This window comes from Chiroxiphia lanceolata, chromosome 11 (genome assembly GCF_009829145.1).
Source record: "Chiroxiphia lanceolata isolate bChiLan1 chromosome 11, bChiLan1.pri, whole genome shotgun sequence".
Lineage (NCBI taxonomy): Eukaryota > Metazoa > Chordata > Aves > Passeriformes > Pipridae > Chiroxiphia > Chiroxiphia lanceolata.
The window spans coordinates 21,461,682-21,479,728 of record NC_045647.1 but is presented as its reverse complement, the minus strand read 5'-3'; the positions used below and the strand labels follow the sequence as shown (position 1 = coordinate 21,479,728).

Genomic DNA, 18,047 nt, shown 5'->3' with positions numbered 1-18,047 from the left:
CACCTCCACAGGAGAGTTTTAAAGCTACGTGGAAAAATTAATATTTCGAGAGATGGGAGTACATGAGATGCAAAGAACACTGATCTAAACATGTGATAAGTATCCAGCACTATTGAGAACAACAATTATTGAATCACATGTGAAAACATGTCAACATGGTTTAGCTGGGAATTTTTTGGAGGGTCAAAAGTGCAGCAGTCAGATGACAAGAGATTGCTCTGGTGCTGCAAAGTGGCTGAGCAGGTTGTATGCTTTGCAGCTCATACAGTTGAGAAGGTTAATTTTTTTTTTGCTCATTTAAAAGATGAAAGATACCTTTGTGCAACAGATGAGAGGTGTACAAAAGTTCACGTGTCTTTATTATTAAATGATTTAGCTGAGTACTCTTACTATAGGCAGGCAGAAAGCTGCTGTTACATAGAATCAAATTGGGATACTCCTTTTTCTTTTGCCCTTTATCTTGCCAGAGCAATGGCAACAACTGCAGTGGAGTAATGTCTTTCAGCTCTGTGTTGGACAGCACTGAGGTACCCTCTGAGCTTAGAAAGGTCTGGTAGAAGAATTTTAGCAGCTAATGAAAATACCCTTCAATAAATAAAAATTCAAATAATTTATTAAACTTTAATTTTTAAAGAACTGCATTCCCCACAAAATCCAAACATATTTTTGTTCTGATTAATTCAGGGGGCATTAAAAAGGGGAAAATGCTCAATGATAAACCCTCTTTGGTGCTATTTATCTGCTTTCTTGAGCTTTGATGTGTTCGAATTGTCTTGACGTCACAGAGTTTAGTGACTGTACACACAGATAGAGTATTGTCTTGTACTTGGCATGTATCAGAAATGACATCTAGTTCTATATAGGGAAGTGTATTTATTGTTAAACTGAGGTATTCTCTGTATTTAATGCAGAAATTGTGCTAAGCATGTTTATGTTAATGAATGAGTTTTGCAACATGGTGCTTTTTAACTTTTAAAACTTGGTGATTGTCCAAGAGATTAAAATATTTTACCAAAAAATAGCACTCACTCAAATCATATGAGCCCTGCATATAGTCTTACCACATCCAAACGCATTTTGCATTTTTAGTATTTTGAAGACGACAGCTTTGGGATTGAAAACGACTCATCCTGATATGAGAGAAGGATTTTTATGGATAATTTTTTTCAATGTGTTCAACTGCCAGGAAAAACTTTAAAAGTGGGATTTAATTCAAGGAATGAGTTTAAACTCATGTGGCATTTTTTCCTCCTCCTCCTCTTCCTGTGGGAGTATTCAGTATTCTGCCATGGCAGGGAACTGCCTTTAGGATATTAAAGAATATATTTTACCCTATTACAGTTGTGTGTCTTATTAGCTCATCTCTTGGAAACTACGCTGAAGTTTACTGTCTTGTGAACATTAAAAAGCACTGACATGACAGAGTCTGAGGAGAGGAAAAAATCCCAAGCTTTTTACCAAGAGTATTCTGCATCTGTAAATTCTTTACTACTGCAAAGTGGATTGAGAGAGCTTAATGTGGTTATTTAAGTATTAATGTTATAAAAATTCTTCAGTGTTAGCGTAAGATTTATTGCACCTACAATGTTTTAGAAGAAAAATATTAACTGGATATTGTGCACATAACATACATTTGCTATTAAAGTTATTAACGTTTCAAAAAGAATTACGAACTTGGTGTTCAGATCTGAATTTCATAAGGGAGTACAACTGTTCTAAAGTTTCTTGTTAAATTGGCACCTTACTTGATAATTATTGGCTAAGCACCATTTTCAAAGAATGGAGTCTATTATTAGTATATTAAAATACTTTAAGAGACATGGTGATAATGACCTAATGAAACCAGATAAGTAGTGGAGCATAAGATTGTATGGTAAATAGTTGCAGTACTTGCACATCTCTTGTGAATGTTTTCCCACGTCACTGCTGAAATTTTGATAATCTCACAAGGGCTTATGAAGCCACAGAACAACTGGCAAATGTTGGTATAATGCATCATGGGTGAGCACAGCATAAACTTATTAAACAGCCTTTCTGCTGTCCCTGAATCCTGAACAGCTTCAGCCAGTGCTGGTCCCTGCTGGAGCACACAGCAGGGCCTGGCTGCGCAGTGCCACTGCTGCTCCATCCCAGCTGGGGCTCTACTGTGGCAACTCTGGGCACAATCCTTAGTGAGAAATAGGGATTTTACACAGAATTTTATGAGAATCTAATTTCTTATGGATCTCTATTGCAACATACATTGATTTATTTGTGTGTATGCATGTGTACACTGTGTAATTTAATCACACTTACGTATCTTCCTTAGCCAGGAACTGAGTTTTTAAAAATGCTTCGCTTCAAGCAAGTGTTTAAATACCATTTGCACTAATGCACTATTCAAAATAAAGCATATAAATGAGTGTTTTGCTTAACTGTGGCCTAACCACTGAATTTCTATTGAAGCTGTAAACTTTCTGTTGACTTCAGAGCGAGTTTGACCTCTGAAAGCACAGTCACAAGTTATGCATAGGTCTGCATATGAAACTTCTGAATGGGTAATTTGCTCTTACAATACTTTTGATGGCAAATTGAACACTTTTGAATGATATGAATTTCCTGTAGTGGGTACAACTTTTGCTAGACCCCAGCAATACAAAGTCTGCCCACTATAGTCAAAGCTTTCAAGCCTGCGCAATGGATTTTTTAGGTGAGACACAGTGTGCGCGGAACTGAACCCACCTTTTAATCCTGAGGTTCATCTGCCAGGGCCGAGCGAGCTTGGACGGTGGCAGTGAGGTCCTCAGGACGTAGGTTCCACTATAGTAAATGCCAGTTATTAAAGGTGTGTTGAGCCCTAGGGTCAAGCACACTCTTGTCAATTGAATTGTGTTGTGTTGTTGTAGTTGATAAAGCTTTGCTATCTTGTGTCCCACACAGCATTTTTGATCTATTTTAAAATCAATTACTTCCTTCAGTGTTTGGAGGCACCTCCACGCCAAGAGCAGCCTTCCCCTCAGCTGTCCTGCTCTGCCAAAGGGGGCAAAGGGCTCTCCCAAGAACCCAGCTTCTGCTGATTACAAAATGCCCCGTGATTCATTGCCTATCTATCAGGATCCTATTTTAAATCACAATGATTCATAGAGAGCAACGCCTACATTTTATATAATGAGCTTGTTTTACAATACTACCAGCGCCAGTTGGAAATGTGCTCTTTGGTTCTGCTTTCCTCAAATCCCTCAAGCCCAACATGAGCCAGGTTTAAGTTCTGCTAAGGCAAGTAGGCATGTTGTAAATGCCGATATATAGTCTTTGCCCACTAGAATTCTGGAGAGATTTATTCTGATTTTAAGCTACCAGTCAGATGATACCTTATTTTTCAGATTTTTATACTTCTCAAGGTGATTTTTTTTTTTTTTTTTGTTCAAAGAAGTGGAATGACAATCATTTCTATTTCAAAGAGTGGGAGGTATTTTTAAGACATTTTTGAGCAAAAAGCATTGGAAGCTCTTTAATCAGGATTAATTTCAGTTTTAGTCCACGATGCCTCACAAAGCCTGATTGCAGCTACCTGTAGCTAGGAAAGTGCAGCTTTTCTGTTCAAGTATTTCTAAGAACAATTTGAGGATCCTTTCCCACAAACTTTGAATCTGACTTAACAGAGCAGAACTGATCTCCTCAGCTCCACGTGCTGCCAGTCCTGTGCCAGTAGTAGAACCCTTTTAATTCCATAGTAGTCAGGCTTTTACCACAGGAAGCCCAACACGGTGTCAGTTCCAGGATTTTGTAGTTATGCTTTCCATGATTTTGAAGGGCTGTTCCTCTTAAATCTGAGCCATCTTTCTATGAACTTTCCAGTTATATAAATCAGTGCTTCTTATACAGAAATTTTCCATTATCCAGTAGTCTCAATTCCTGTTTAAGCTATCTGAGCACAGCCTTGCAATCAGTTCTTTTATATCCTGAAATAACTTGAATTTTCATCAATATCTATCCAGTATTAGAATGCAACAAACCCTACATTGGCTACTTGAAATAGGATGGTAGAATTTGTAGTATGTTTGAGTAGCCCATGGTATTTTTGAACTTGTCTCTCTTTGCATTTATATTTGCAATCGTTTAGGTTGCTGTAAGGGTATAAAATGCTGCTATTTCAAATAAGAACCCAGGCCATTTACCATTTTGTGTGAATTACTTAGGCATAATATAGAAAATATATTTAAAATTAAACAGCTCTATTATTCCCTGAATGGGCTTTTTCCTCCCTGTTTCTATTAACAACTACCTCTTAAACATTGTAGTAAATTTTATGGCCTGTATTTTTAATGAAGACAGCCTGTAGTTATAATTCAGTTATAGGGATAAAATACCTTTCCCACTGATTTACGAGTTGGGTTTTTTTTGCCTTTTCAAGCGTTTGGATTTATACAGTTTCTCCTGATGTTTTACTGTGCAGCCTTGCTGACAGGATGAATGGGTTGAGTCCTCCCTTGTTTTTCATTTGACTTCCTGAAGGCTGTGGGTGTCACTGGTCTCTGCAGTCCTTGCACAGTGCACTACCTGGATTCTCAGCCATGCAGCCTTCAATGCTCCTCTGGGACTGTGGAGATGAACAGAAATGTGCATCCTCTGGGGGGGTTTCAAGTTGTTTCTGGGAGTACCTGGTTTGTTGTGACCCCTTGAACATTGCACTTGCTGCTTCTCTTTCTGCTCGCAGAATTTGGGCCCTGTGCTGGTTCTGCAGGTTGGTACAGTGGATGGAAAAGGAGAGTTTCTCAAGCTCATTCCCCTCCTACTCAATGATTAACCCCCGAGGTGTGCCCTTGGCTGCACCCTGGCACAGCCCTGCTCCTCCTCTGCTTACAGAGCTGGCCAACCCTCCTGGGCTAGAACCACTGAACCGGTTTTATATGGAACGTTTATTCCCTTTCTGTCAAAAGTATATTCTCTATGTGGCATTTTTGGGTATTTTCAGGTGTCTTTCCTAGCAGAAATGTTGATTTTTGGGACACTTTTTGGTGGCTTGAGGGTTGGACCTGAGGAACAGAGGAGAAAATGTCATCTATTATCTTGATGTGCTTGAAGTCAGCAGTGCTTTTAACACCATCTCTGCTAAAAGGTGATGTTATCAGTCATCTGCGAACTAAGTCACTTATGGAGCTGATTTTGACCCTCAACATTTACTAGAGACACTGAGTATTTTCTTTGTTTTTACAGGTAAATTATAGGCAGAGAGCTTTAGTTTACAGTTCTCTGAAACAAATCCAGAGAAGTTTGGTTCTTTTGTTCTGTGGTGAGCTCAGTTTTAATTCCTGTAAATATTTTTGATAAATTCATGCTTGAAAAGCAAACCAGAAGGTCTAGTGAGACAGTGGTACCCATAGGAGAGTGAATGAGAAGTGCTCTTCTTCCTGCCACGACACACAGTCCTGGGCTGGGAGCACTGAAAGGCAACATTGAGTGTTTAAACCCATTTGAATTTACAATACAAACAATTGTCAATACTTACTCTATCAGTTGTCTAAGTAATCCCGGGCCCTTTCCCCACTTTAATAGTGATTTCTACTGTGTAATTTGCTCGGAAAATGACTGATTTGCATAACTATTTTAAGTCCTGCAAATATACTGCTGTTCAGTGTGTTTGTTCATCGTCACATAATTGAAACAATTTCTACCCTGAATTGTAAAAATGTTTTGAATATATGCATGGATAGAAAGAAAAAAATTTCTTTATTCCTCTACTTCTTTTATAACAATAAAAATTCTGTAATGGATTTTTGGAGCAAGTCTTTATAGGTCTTTTGCCCTTACTTTGTTTTTGCTGTTGCAGTTGGAAGCATTTTGATTTTGTCAAGCACAGAATTATGGGTATCAGCCAACAGGGCTCTTTTTATGTACTTTTTTTGCTTATTTGTTTGTTTCGGAGCATCACTGATTGTGTCAGCGGAGTTCTTGGAAAGAGAGGTTTTCTTAGTTATGCTGTGCTCCCTCTGCTGACTCTGCAGCAACAGAACACAGAAAGGTGCAGGTCCTGCCATGGGGAGTGGGGCAATATTTAGGAACCTGCAGGCCAGGAATGTATTAAACGACTATGGGCAACAGCTTTGAATTACTGTTTGAAATACAAAAAAAGATTCACACACTTCGATTTAGCCAAAACAAAATTACCTTTTTTTCATGCAAATGTTATCAATTAGACAAAGTCCATTATAATGACAAATACTGTGAATGAAAAAGATATATTTCATTATTGAAGAAAGTATCTCCTAAAGACTGAAAGGTTCCTTGTACTCGGGCATAATCAGGAATATTAAAAATATTTAGATGAATACAACCCCTGCTGAAGAGTGATATTTTAATGATAACACAGAATGGGAAGGGATGGAGGGGGAAAGATATTATTATTTCTTTGGACACGTAGAGAACTGAGAGAAAAGTCTAAATAGTTCCCTTTTAATTTTCACCAGGAAAAAGTAAATGCAGTGAGATGGTGCAATTTTTTCTAAATAGTCCCAAGTTCACTGAGTAGGACCAGGTGATACCATTTTCCCAAGTGTTACTGGAATTGCTGACCAGCTCCACCTCCCAGAGGCATCAGTGAATCATTCTGTGAATGCAGTGGATCACCAGACCCTCTGCCTCACATTTAGGACTTGAAAACAGCAGTGACAAAAATGTTGGCTTCAGCTACTTGACAGTTGCCACACAGAATTTCTGTGTCAGAGGCAAGGAAAGAACTGTTTTTGGAAGGGGAATGCAACTGTGTTATCACAAGACTGTCCATTCTCATGGTCCTTCTGCAGCATTCTCATCTAGAATATCAAGGGAGGTCTTTAAGTCAGTGGGTGTGGTGCCATCACTTAGGGTAGATGTTTTTGCAAGGCACACATAAAGCATTTTATTGCTCCTCCTAATAGATGAATTGAATATACAGGGATATCACACTGCCCCTTCACTATTTCTAAATTTTTGTTAAAAGCCAGGACTGATTGTGTGATCTTAACCAACTTATGTAGGGCATCAGAGAAGTCTGAGCTGGCCTTAATTAATCAGTAAAAATATCATTAAGTTCTGCAGTACTTGCTTGAGTTTACTTGACAAACTGACACATTTATACATGAGAGGAAATTCAGACTATTCCATTAAAGATGTTTTAGTTAAAGGAAAAAAATCAGTATTTACATCACATATATATTTGTCTGTATTTATACCCATCCGTGTCATATAATTATATCATTGCCTTGAATTTAATAATGTTTCCAACTGAGAGGCTTTATCTATTCAATTTTTTCTTCTGATTTTCTCTAACTCCTATGAGGTTAGGGTGTTCCGATTGCTTCATTAAATACCTCTAGGGTCATATTTTGGTAGTTTTGTCTGGAAAGAGCGTGTCTAGAATGTAGTGTAACAGGCCTTTCAGGTTAACTGAGCACAGGTAGTGTTCATGGTAAAGAGGAGCTCGTGATCCAAGATGTTTTTCATGCCATGGTAATCTCTTATGTTATATTTTATGTTTTCCTAATATGAAAAATGCAGTGAATAATTGTCTTAGAAGCTGCAAAGCAATTCAAGTTCAGATTGCTAGGGAATGAAGTGACTTAATGATATGATATTTCTCTAATCAGCACCAGAATAATCAACTGTGAGCTGTCATTGTGAGTCCCAGTCAGAACAGACCTGCATCAGAGGAGTCCATGTGCCTTCTTTCCCTTCCTTGCACACAACACTCAGCAGTGGCTGCAGGAGTTTACATGCAGGTGAAAGGAGTTCTGACAACTGTTTTCCTATCTCAGTGTTATCTCAGCAGCTTTATCTCTTTTGCTTCTGGTCTTTTTTGATGATTAAATGGTAAAGCTCCTCCATCTGACTTCCTGTGAGTAACGTCCCTGCTGCTGTTCTGCACAGCCCTTTGCTGGCTGAGAATGAGCTTTGCACATGAAAATCGTTTAAACCAGATAGAAGCTTATTGGTCTCTTACTTGGATGTCACAGGAGCATATGTGAGTTTTATGAAAGAATTCTGTAGTCTGTTGATTAAACTTACTGTGTTTTTTGATGTTGGTTTGGGGTTTTTTTTAAAGCCATGAGAAGACAATTAGTTTTTGATTTTTTCCCAGAGAGAAATGTTGGTGTTTTGGCAGGGGGGGCCGGGTGGAAAGACAAAATACACGGCAAAAATCAAGTAAAGCTATATGCAAAATAGGAATATTTGTAAACTAACTATTAAACATAGGAACACTTTTCACTTTCTGGTTTTCAATAATGAAAGAATAGCGCACAAAAGGTTTTCTTTATTCTAATATTGCTCGTATAAATCTATCTGGAAAGTGAAATTCATTGTTTCTACTGTAATAGCAAATTTTATTAAACTGAGCAAGGTATCCATAATTTGATTAAGTCGTAGGTGAAGATTTGAACATAAAAACTGTAATGAAATGATTGCTGTTTTGTACCCAAAACCTGAGAAAACCTGAAAATTCTCATAATTCAGAAATGTTTATGAACAATATTAATTTGGGATTATTGATGCCAAGCTGTTTTGTTGTTTAAAGAAATGCTATAATGTGCAACTTGTTATCCAGAAATAGAGAAAGAAGCACCAAACATCTCTCTTGTGATTAGTTTGTACTTTTATATTCTCATAGTACAGAAACGACTGCACTGACATCTTCGAGATGCCTTTAGCAACCTTGAATTTACTGACACCTTTAAAAGATTGCTATTAATTGGTATTTCTGTGCAACAGTGTTGTTTTATTTTTTTTTGGTTTTTTTTTTATCCAAGCAAATATACGCATGATGAGGAAGTCAAATTTAGTCCATTTGTTGTCATGAAATATGGTAAGAAAATATTCATTTACTCCCTCCTTGAACAGACATCATAGTAAGTCCTAGAAATAGAATCCCGACAGCTGGAAAAGCACAGAATTTGCTTTATTAGATTTTATTTCTTTAATTTGCTTTATTTGATTTTACTTCAACAGAAGACTTCAGATACACTTGGGTGTATGTCTAGTGTCATCTCTAGATACCTTTTTGGACATCTCAGATGAAATTATAATATAGGCAATGTAAGAATTTTTAAAAACTAAAAGTAGATGTTTTTTGTAGTAGAATGATTTAGCAAGGCCTTTTTAGTTGCCCGAACCTCAGAAGAACTGATATTACCAGTCATGGGATATTAACCTCTGGAAGGGATGGAGTTTATAGGCTTTTGACTAAAGACTTGTAAATGGCTGTTGACTCCAGATTTTATTACCTTAGAGCAGAAGTAGGAGGAGCACAAAGCAGAATTACTTTGTGACCTGGTGAAGCTGAGAAACGCAGCCACAGTTGCCAGGGTTTCTCTTCAGGGCAGTCTCAGCATTTGCATTTCCTCTGCTCTCAGTATGCACAATGCATGTTTGACGTGGATGGACACACCGAAAACAACAATTAATAGAGAAAAAACAGCATGCATGAAACACAATCCCTCCTATTCAGGGATTGTTAATGACAGGTTACTTTTTAATTCTTTATCTTTAGTTTGCTGCTCCTAAAACTTCATACAAATCTAAAACCTCACAGATTCCAGGCTAGAAATACTTTTACTGTGAAATCACTCTGGTGTTATTGGTAGACTTTGCTGAAATAATTTAGCTGTGCTGACTATGAAGCCAGAGGATTCCTGCTAAGGAATTCCTGTGGCCTCTTAGCTTTTGGGGCCTGTGCCCAGCAAGCCAGATCTCTGGACTTCCCTGCTTAGCTGAGTCTTTCTGAGCTGTAGTGTGTCTGCTCACAGGGAATTTCTGTATTAGAATGATTCGGGACTTTCATTGAATTAATCCCATTGAACATCATCACCTTCTCCAGAACATCCCAGTCATTCCCTGAGTGTGAGGTGAAACACAGCCTGGCTTGACTTGTTCAGCTCACAGTGCTTGGCAAAGGAGCCTTTGAACTTGAAGAGACAAAGTGCTCAGGCTGTAACAGGGACCTGCCTGGAACCATCCTTCTTCTTCACCCCTGAGGCAGCAGATAGAAAGTGGACATAACCCTTGATGTCAGTTGCTTAAAGGAATATAAGCCCTTTAAATGTTAGATTATATATTTCTTTTTATATGTATTAAGGATTTGTCTAGTAATTACAAAAATGGGCTCTTAAGAAATCTATTCTATTTTGCTGCTCTGTTTGGAAATCTGTTTAAGGAAGGCAGCTCCCAGAGTTGATGGCCAGGGACTTGTACTTTGTGCTCACAGAAAAATTGACTGTGTAGAAGATAATATATAATAAGATAATACATACCGAGGTACTCTGACAACCTGTCACTTGTGATAGGTAGAAATTCTATTTTGTACTTGGAGACAGATCTTGCTTTCATTGTAGATGACATGAGATAATATCCCATCCACGATAACATAAGAACATACAGAACAGGATAACATACAGGATAACACAAGATAACATCCCATGCAGAAGCCTTTGGGAGGGGGAGTGGCTGGGAATACAGGAGCATCTCTTTTGTCCCCACTGCAGTGAGAATTTCTCATCTGAAATTTAAGGATAAGAAAGATCTTTCGCAACCTTTCTTGTCAATGTGCAAGGTAGAAGAATTAAAATGTTGTACTGGGAGTCCCAAAAGGTGGAAGAATCATGGTGACTTACCTGAGGAAATATTAAGGGAACTGTAGCCACTGCTGGCCATTGCTCCCCTGGCACTCCAGCACAGCCAAGGGGGAGCACAGTCACTCCTTTGCTCACCAGTAGCTCTGTCAAAACAAAGGATGAGCTCCAAATTATGGAGCAGGTCTGTTCCACTGCAGTCATTTTGCAACAGCAGTTTTGGCAGTGGGACAGTGTAGCTTTGATTCAAAGCAGATCAAATCGAAGTTTCTGTTATCTGGAGGTTAAAGGCTACTTTCTTGATTGAGTCTGAAGTCCAAATTAAACAACCAAATTGACTAAGCTATTTTAGTTCTGTAACATCTATTCTATTTTTAGATTAGAATGTTCTTTTTATAAATCATGGAAAATTAAACACAGACCGGAGTTATAAAATAGTCTTTTGCACTTGCTGTAACTTACAGACTTTTTCATATTTAAAATAAGTCTAAATCGAGGATTTTGGTCCAGGTATCTGTCAGAAGAGAGGCCTTGGAAAAACATTTTATATCTCAATCTAAATTCACTCCATTTGCGGAAGATTTTTTCAGATTGAAACTTTTTATTTGTTTACTACTTTCAAGATTTGTATAAATACATATGGAATTTGAAAAGTCATGAATTAAATTTCCTTGAGCCCTGGGTTTAAGATTGGGATAAAACCTTTCACAAACTTGAATGAGCGAAGATTTCAAGTATTTCTGTTATTTGGAGGAAAACCACCACTATTTAACACCAACTACTTTTTTTTTCTTAATACAAAAACCCTTAGGATTTTCAGGCACTTGGGAAGAATGATGATTAGAATTTGCAAAACTGAAAAATTAATTGTGAAAGACTTGGGATTCTATTCATGTGCATGCTATTGAAAGACACAGTTAAAGTCAGTGTTATCTGTCTATTAAAAAAAAAAAAAGTGATTTTTTCCCCACTTATGCTGCTTTAATTTCTTTATACCAAAGACAGCCTTTCTGTTCTAAGGTTGAGCCCTGGCTGCCAATTATCTCATTTGCTGTTATGGTATGAGATGTCAGAGCCTTCCTAAGAACCTCAAAGCTGAATTAACGGCCCAGTGCCAGCCATGCAGTGTCATTATACATCTAAGGTGTTATCTGATGACAAGCCAAAGGGTAGATGGGGCCTAAACACTCCCCTAAAACCTACACCTGAATACGAGTTTGCATCTCAACCCTCTGGACGTGAGACAGTTGGGCCTGAACACATTACAGAGATAATGAATTTCTTTTAAAATGTCTTTGTTTGTTTGTTTTCAGGGATTACAATGGTTGACACAGAAATGCCGTTTTGGCCCATTAATTTTGGAATTAGTCCTGTGGATCTGTCTGCAATGGATGATCACACCCATTCCTTTGACATAAAGCCATTCACCACTGTTGACTTCTCAAGCATTTCTTCCCCACACTATGAAGATATTCCTCTGGCGAGAGCTGAGCAGTCAAGCATTGATTATAAGTATGATATCAAGCTCCAGGATTGCCAAAGTAAGCTTTTACTTTTTTAAAATATTTTCTTCATGGTCAGTCTGCTTCATTGTCTGGAAGGTAGCAGAGATGTCCACAAGATATCCTTGCAGGGCAGATAGAAAAGACAGAATACCTATGGCAGACCTTCACCCTTCCAGGGCAGCACCTGGAGATTAGGCAAGGTATCAAGTATCCAAAATTACATGAAACACATTTTATTAGAAGCATGAACCCCTGCATTTGTTTCTGATACGGTCCTTTTCCTGTACTTTGTGTGTAACCTGGCCTTTGAAGCTCTATGCACAAGATGCAGAATAAATCTCCTGGCTGTTAAGGAATGCCCCAGCATACACAGCATATTAATTGTGTGCAGCTTTTAAATTTCAAATGGCCTAAGAAACTGATGGGCTAGAAATATTGGCTACATCTGAGTCACAGCATTGGTATAGCTGTTACCAGTGTTCCTGGATTATTAGCATACTATGAAACATGCTGCTCTTCCCCCAGTTAAGGTGAAAAACCAGCACTGAACTCTCCTTTAAAGAGAGGAAGGGAGCTATTCTTAAGTAAGCTGTTAGTGCATTTCTGTTCAACGTAGGAATGTGAGGTTGCTGTGCCTGGAAATTTTTAAAGATCCACTTAGATCTGGCATTACTTTTGTTGGCAGTAATCAGTACAGAAACTCTTTCAGGGAATTCTTGCTGGGAAAATTGTGGTATTTCATTTTGGTTGCACAGCAAAGCAGGTGCTATGTATCTATGAGTACATTTTTTCAGGTAACAATTTGTATTCCTTTTGTTTAATTAGAAATATTCATAACACTTTAATAACAAGCTAGAAGGTGCGGTAGAGTTTAGGTAGGATAAATCTCCCTGATCTTTACATAGATAATTTTCCACTTTTCTTTTTCTTCCCAGTTTATATAGTAAAGAAAACTTTCTAGTTTATATAGTGTAGCCAGTCTGGAAAAAGAAAAACATTTACCTTGTTGTAATACTGTGTCTGTTACATCACTCCTGAGACGAGGCCCGATGGAATGTTCTGGTGTCAAATGTCACAGCTCTCTCCTGTGGCCAGAAATGCTTGATTTAAAGAGATTGTTCAATATTATAAATTGTTCTCTTAATTAGAAACTTTCAGAAGAGAAAATGTATCTCTAAAATTAAACAGTGTTCCCCAGGAGAGAGCTAAATTTCTTTAAATATCCAATATTATATTATCATATATACATATATATAATCCAATTATATATTATTCAATGTATAGGTCTATTAGACGCTTAAATATTTTTTAGCCTAGGTTTGACACTGCATCCTATCTTCCTGCAGTAGTTCTCAACACCTTAAAGGAATACAATCAGATTAGATACTGAGAGGAGGAAAACCTTTCAAATATGAATTCTCCATACATAAATTTTTAATTTCCCTGTCTTCAAATCACTCCACACTACAGAGCTGAAAACTGGATCTGGAATACACTTTCTACATCAGAATCTACCCCTTCCAGCTTTTTCAGCCCATGTACTGCCAGTGAAACAGCAGCTTCCATCCCTTTGCAGCCTTTGTCTGCTGCTCATTTTGTGTCATGGAGAGACCTGGGAATCTGGATGTGTCTACTGTGATTGCTGGTGATTGTTCCTCGCTGCTTCTTCCACATATTTCATTATACTTAGAGTTTATCATGTAAATCTTCTCTGTGCACAGGTGCAATCAAAATGGAGCCTCCTTCCCCACCCTATTTTGCAGAGAAGGTTCAGCTGTACAACAAACCTCACGAGGAGTCTTCCAACTCCCTCATGGCCATCGAGTGCCGCGTGTGTGGGGACAAGGCCTCGGGGTTCCACTACGGGGTTCATGCCTGTGAGGGCTGTAAGGTAAGGGGGGCACAAAGGCACTTTTTCTGAAGACTCGATACTATTTTTCATCTGAATAATCACTCAGTAAAATCACAGATCTGTGCTTTTAAGAAAACAAAGTTTCAGGTCTTTAAGGAAATTGTTCTGCATATACTTTATGACTTCATAAGTGTTTTTTAAATGAAACTTGCTTTTTCTTGTCTACCTTACTATCTATTCAATTTTTTTGTGCGTTTCTTTCACTTTTGTCAATTATGCAATTATATTTCATTCCTGCTGTCCTGGAGGTCACATGCAGAATCTGAATTCACAGAACGCAGCAAAAGCAAACTTGTGTCCGACTCCAAAGCACTGAGCAATTTAAAATTCAGGCTCCGTTATTCTGATTGATTAGAGTTTCTGTACCCAATTCACACATTTAGAGAATTCTAATGGTATTAAAGAATGTAGTTTCTGCTTTAAAACTCCACTTTTTTTATGTCAATGATATTTAGCGTTCCTAGCACATAAAGGAGAAGTGGATGGTGTAAAAACTGCAGTCCTCAAGAGTGAGAAAAGAAATGTCAGGGAAAGAAATCATGATAATTTATTAAGTTCAAAGAAAAACATTAGAGTTTAATGTGAAACTCCCATGTTCTCTATTTCCAGTGTCTTGAGGAAAATAACTAATAGGAAAGACCCAGTCCAGAGCTTAAATAAAATTTGTAACATTGAATTTGGAACACACATAAAGCAAAAAGTATTAGGTAGATTACTTAAATTATGGTGAATTATATAAGAGTTGGCATTATGCTTTTATTATTCCCTGTGAGACAAAAATGATGATAACTTTGGATAAACTTTATTAATTGATTATGAGTGATCTGAGAAAGCACCTTTAGACTGTAAAAAGAGAAATAACCCATAACCTTTTTTATTTGCTAGAGATCAAACTGCTGTTGGCAGAATTTTTTGTTTGTTGTGGTTTATAAAAAATTTTCTACATTGGTAATGAACTTTAAATTTTGAAAATGTCCTGTTTATTTCATAGTAAATTGTCCCATGAGCAGTGGAGCAAATGGAGCTTTGCTTCCTTTGGCATTGTGCTCTTCATGCTCAGCTCCCAACTTGCATCCCCAGTGTCCTTTAAACCCCATTGATTCCCATAAGCTTCATCAGCTTTCTGAGAATTTTAGCCCTCTCTCAGTTGAAAATGCCGGATGAGATCAGCACAGGAGCAGACAGGATGGTCACAGGAGCTTTGTTTCCTTTGGAAATCCATCTGACCCAAAGGTCAGTTCGCTGTGTGTGTAGAGAAGGGAGATGGTGACACTGGCAGTTCCTTGCATCCTTTTACATGTTTTTATGTTTACTGCAGGGCTTTTTTCGAAGGACAATCAGATTAAAGCTAATTTATGACAGATGTGATCTTAACTGCCGTATCCATAAGAAAAGCAGAAATAAATGTCAGTACTGCAGATTTCAGAAATGCCTCGCTGTTGGAATGTCACACAATGGTAAGTGCACAAAGCATATTTTAAAATAGTGGTGTTTCATCTGAAAAATACCATGGCACATGAATAAGGTTATTGAATGTGCTGCTTTAGCACCTGGAGTCTTTAGTTTCTTTACACCAGGCAGATCAGAAATACATGTTAGAGACATATATGTTAGAGACATTGGCCCTGAGTTTAGGAGACTGCATGTGACTGGAGATGACTTTTGACATAAAAATCAGAGAGGTGAAGATTCGCTTCTCTTGATGCAATATGTAATGTAACATATCAATTGGTTTTATGCTCCATTACACCATTGGTAGTTCTCCCTGATCATATTTCCAGTGTAATTGTTATTTTTCAGTTCATGGTCTTGTTTTCTGACAAGATTTTTTTGCATGCTGTAGCTCAGTGTGTCTTTCCTGTAAGCTGAAAACTTAATAATGAAAAATGGACTACAGAATGTGCTGAAACTTTGGAAATAATAGCAACTTGAATTTGCTAGTAGAATTTGTAGTCTTAGACAGGCAAGGTGCTTGCAGTGCTCTCTGGTTCTGTGGTTGCCTTTACCATAGGTAAGCAGATTACATGAAGCATATCATGGTACTGCTCTCTTGCATAGAATTTGTAAGAAAGTCCCTCTGAACTTTAAAATTAACGGAGCAATTCATGTGGAAATACTTATGAATGTTTGGACAGAAAGATACAATGAAGATTCTTTGTTGCCTTGCTTTGGCAAAGCTGAGTAAAAACAGGAATTAACTGTCATAACATAGAGACTTATGTAATTCTAAGGGTAAAGAATTGCAAACATGACTGGGAAAATAATTTCTCTGTGGTTTTTTTAGAACTTTCATTACTTTCTATATAAAAAATGAGTGTACTGTCCCCAAGAGGAAAGTTTAACTGTGGTTTGCAAAGTTAATACATTCTCTGAATGTAAATTGGTATGGGAAATGTTTTCCTAATAGAAAATATGGTTTTCGAATTCCTGGGATGCAACAGTAACACTCAAAAATAAATCTAATTTTGAAATGCTACTGTGGGTATTTTTATAGTAATTCAGGAGGTTTTATTATTATTGTTTTCGAGGTGCATGCCAAATTCTCCCATAACCCAGCAGCACAGCTCCAGTTGTGTCAATGGGAACCATGTGCAGTTCCATTAAGAAGGGGAAGGCCAAGACCATTCCCTCTGGCTTAGTAACATAAAGAATAGCTTTAAAATTAACATTTCACCTGCCATTCTTTCCTGTTCAGCCACTGCCAAGGCAGAAGCTGTGGTGCTGAAGGGGCCTGTGGTTACAGGAGCTGGAGGGAGGGATGGAGAGGAGTGGGAAAGGGCAAAGCCACTTGTCCTGGGGCTCAAAGGAACATTTTTCTTTGCTCCAGCCGGGAGTTCACCTAATAGGGCGTTGGTGTTTCTATTCCAGTATTGGCTTCTACATTTGCCTTGTTTGGGTTTTTTGCCCACTCTGGTTACATTACATTGCATGAAACGCCCTCATTCCTTCATAATTTATATACAAATTTATAACAAAGAGTGGAATTTCACCTTTGAAGACACAAGCCTTTATGGAGGAGCATAAAGAAATGCAACACTGGATGTTGTCAATGACACTGAGACACTTCTTGCTGTTATATGTACAAATTAAAGTTCATCACATCACATGGAAATTGTAAAGGCTTGGAATCAGAATGTGGATTATTTGTGCCTGAGGGTTCCAATCTATGTCTGTCTTCATGTAGATGTATTATTGCAAAATGATCAGGGCACTTGCAAAAATGGGGAATGCCAGGAGACACTGAGCAGCTCCAGCCACATTTTTTCACGTATAAATGCTACATACAATTTGGCTAAAGGTTAAAACAGACAGTAGTGTTCTCATGCTTTGAATATTGTTTTCCTTTCCTTCTCTAGCCACAGTGCTGCTCTGTGTTTAACCCTGAGTTGCTCAGATTGTATTTTGAAGCACCACTAAGCAGAAGCTTGGTTCTCTTGTTTTAGAAATGTCATTCACTTTTTTTCCCTTCTACTATAAGACTTTACTTTTACAAACCTAAATACTGTAATGTAAAAAAGAGAACACATGGCAATATGTCTTTATCATCAGTTCTGGGAGCAGTGAATTGCTCAATCTGGGCACAAGCCTCCAGTAAGCTCAGACAGGTACCCACCTTGGTTTTATCTTGTGTTTTCTAATGTAAGAAACTGTATTTATGATCTGTGTGGGGACTCCTTTATGCTCAAAAACAATCTAGACAATCAGAAGAATAGAGTATCCTACAGAGTAGTCTATAAGCAATCACAGTGACTTCTGCAGGCAGTAGAATCTGTAATTAAGGATAAATATTCTAGTTTTTCCACAGAAAGCCGAAGGATGGAAAGTAGCATATAATGTCTTACCATATTGGTTTTATATTACTGACATTTGGAGAACTGCAAATGCAAGTAAAAGAAATAACTGCCCAAGGAAAGACAGAGATCTCATGTTCCAGCTGCAGGCACATGCCCAAACTTGCAGCATCTTGTATTGCTGGGAAAGAAGCTACCACCTGAAGCCCTTCCACCCTCGCAGCAGGAGCAGCAAGCCATGATTCCAGCAGCTCATGGG

General features: G+C 38.0%; 1 protein-coding gene across 3 annotated transcripts in view; it reads left to right on the top strand.

Moving 5' to 3' along the window:
- The window catches only part of PPARG (peroxisome proliferator activated receptor gamma), a 56,642-nt gene that overhangs the window by 20,792 nt on the left and 17,803 nt on the right, over positions 1 to 18,047 (top strand). For all 3 annotated transcript variants that reach the window (XM_032699258.1, XM_032699260.1, XM_032699259.1), the window contains 3 exons: positions 11,894 to 12,121; positions 13,807 to 13,976; positions 15,316 to 15,454. In XM_032699258.1, coding sequence (XP_032555149.1) covers positions 11,902 to 12,121; positions 13,807 to 13,976; positions 15,316 to 15,454 — 529 coding nt within the window. In that variant the 5' untranslated portion in view covers positions 11,894 to 11,901. The remainder of the gene's footprint in view (positions 1 to 11,893; positions 12,122 to 13,806; positions 13,977 to 15,315; positions 15,455 to 18,047) is intronic.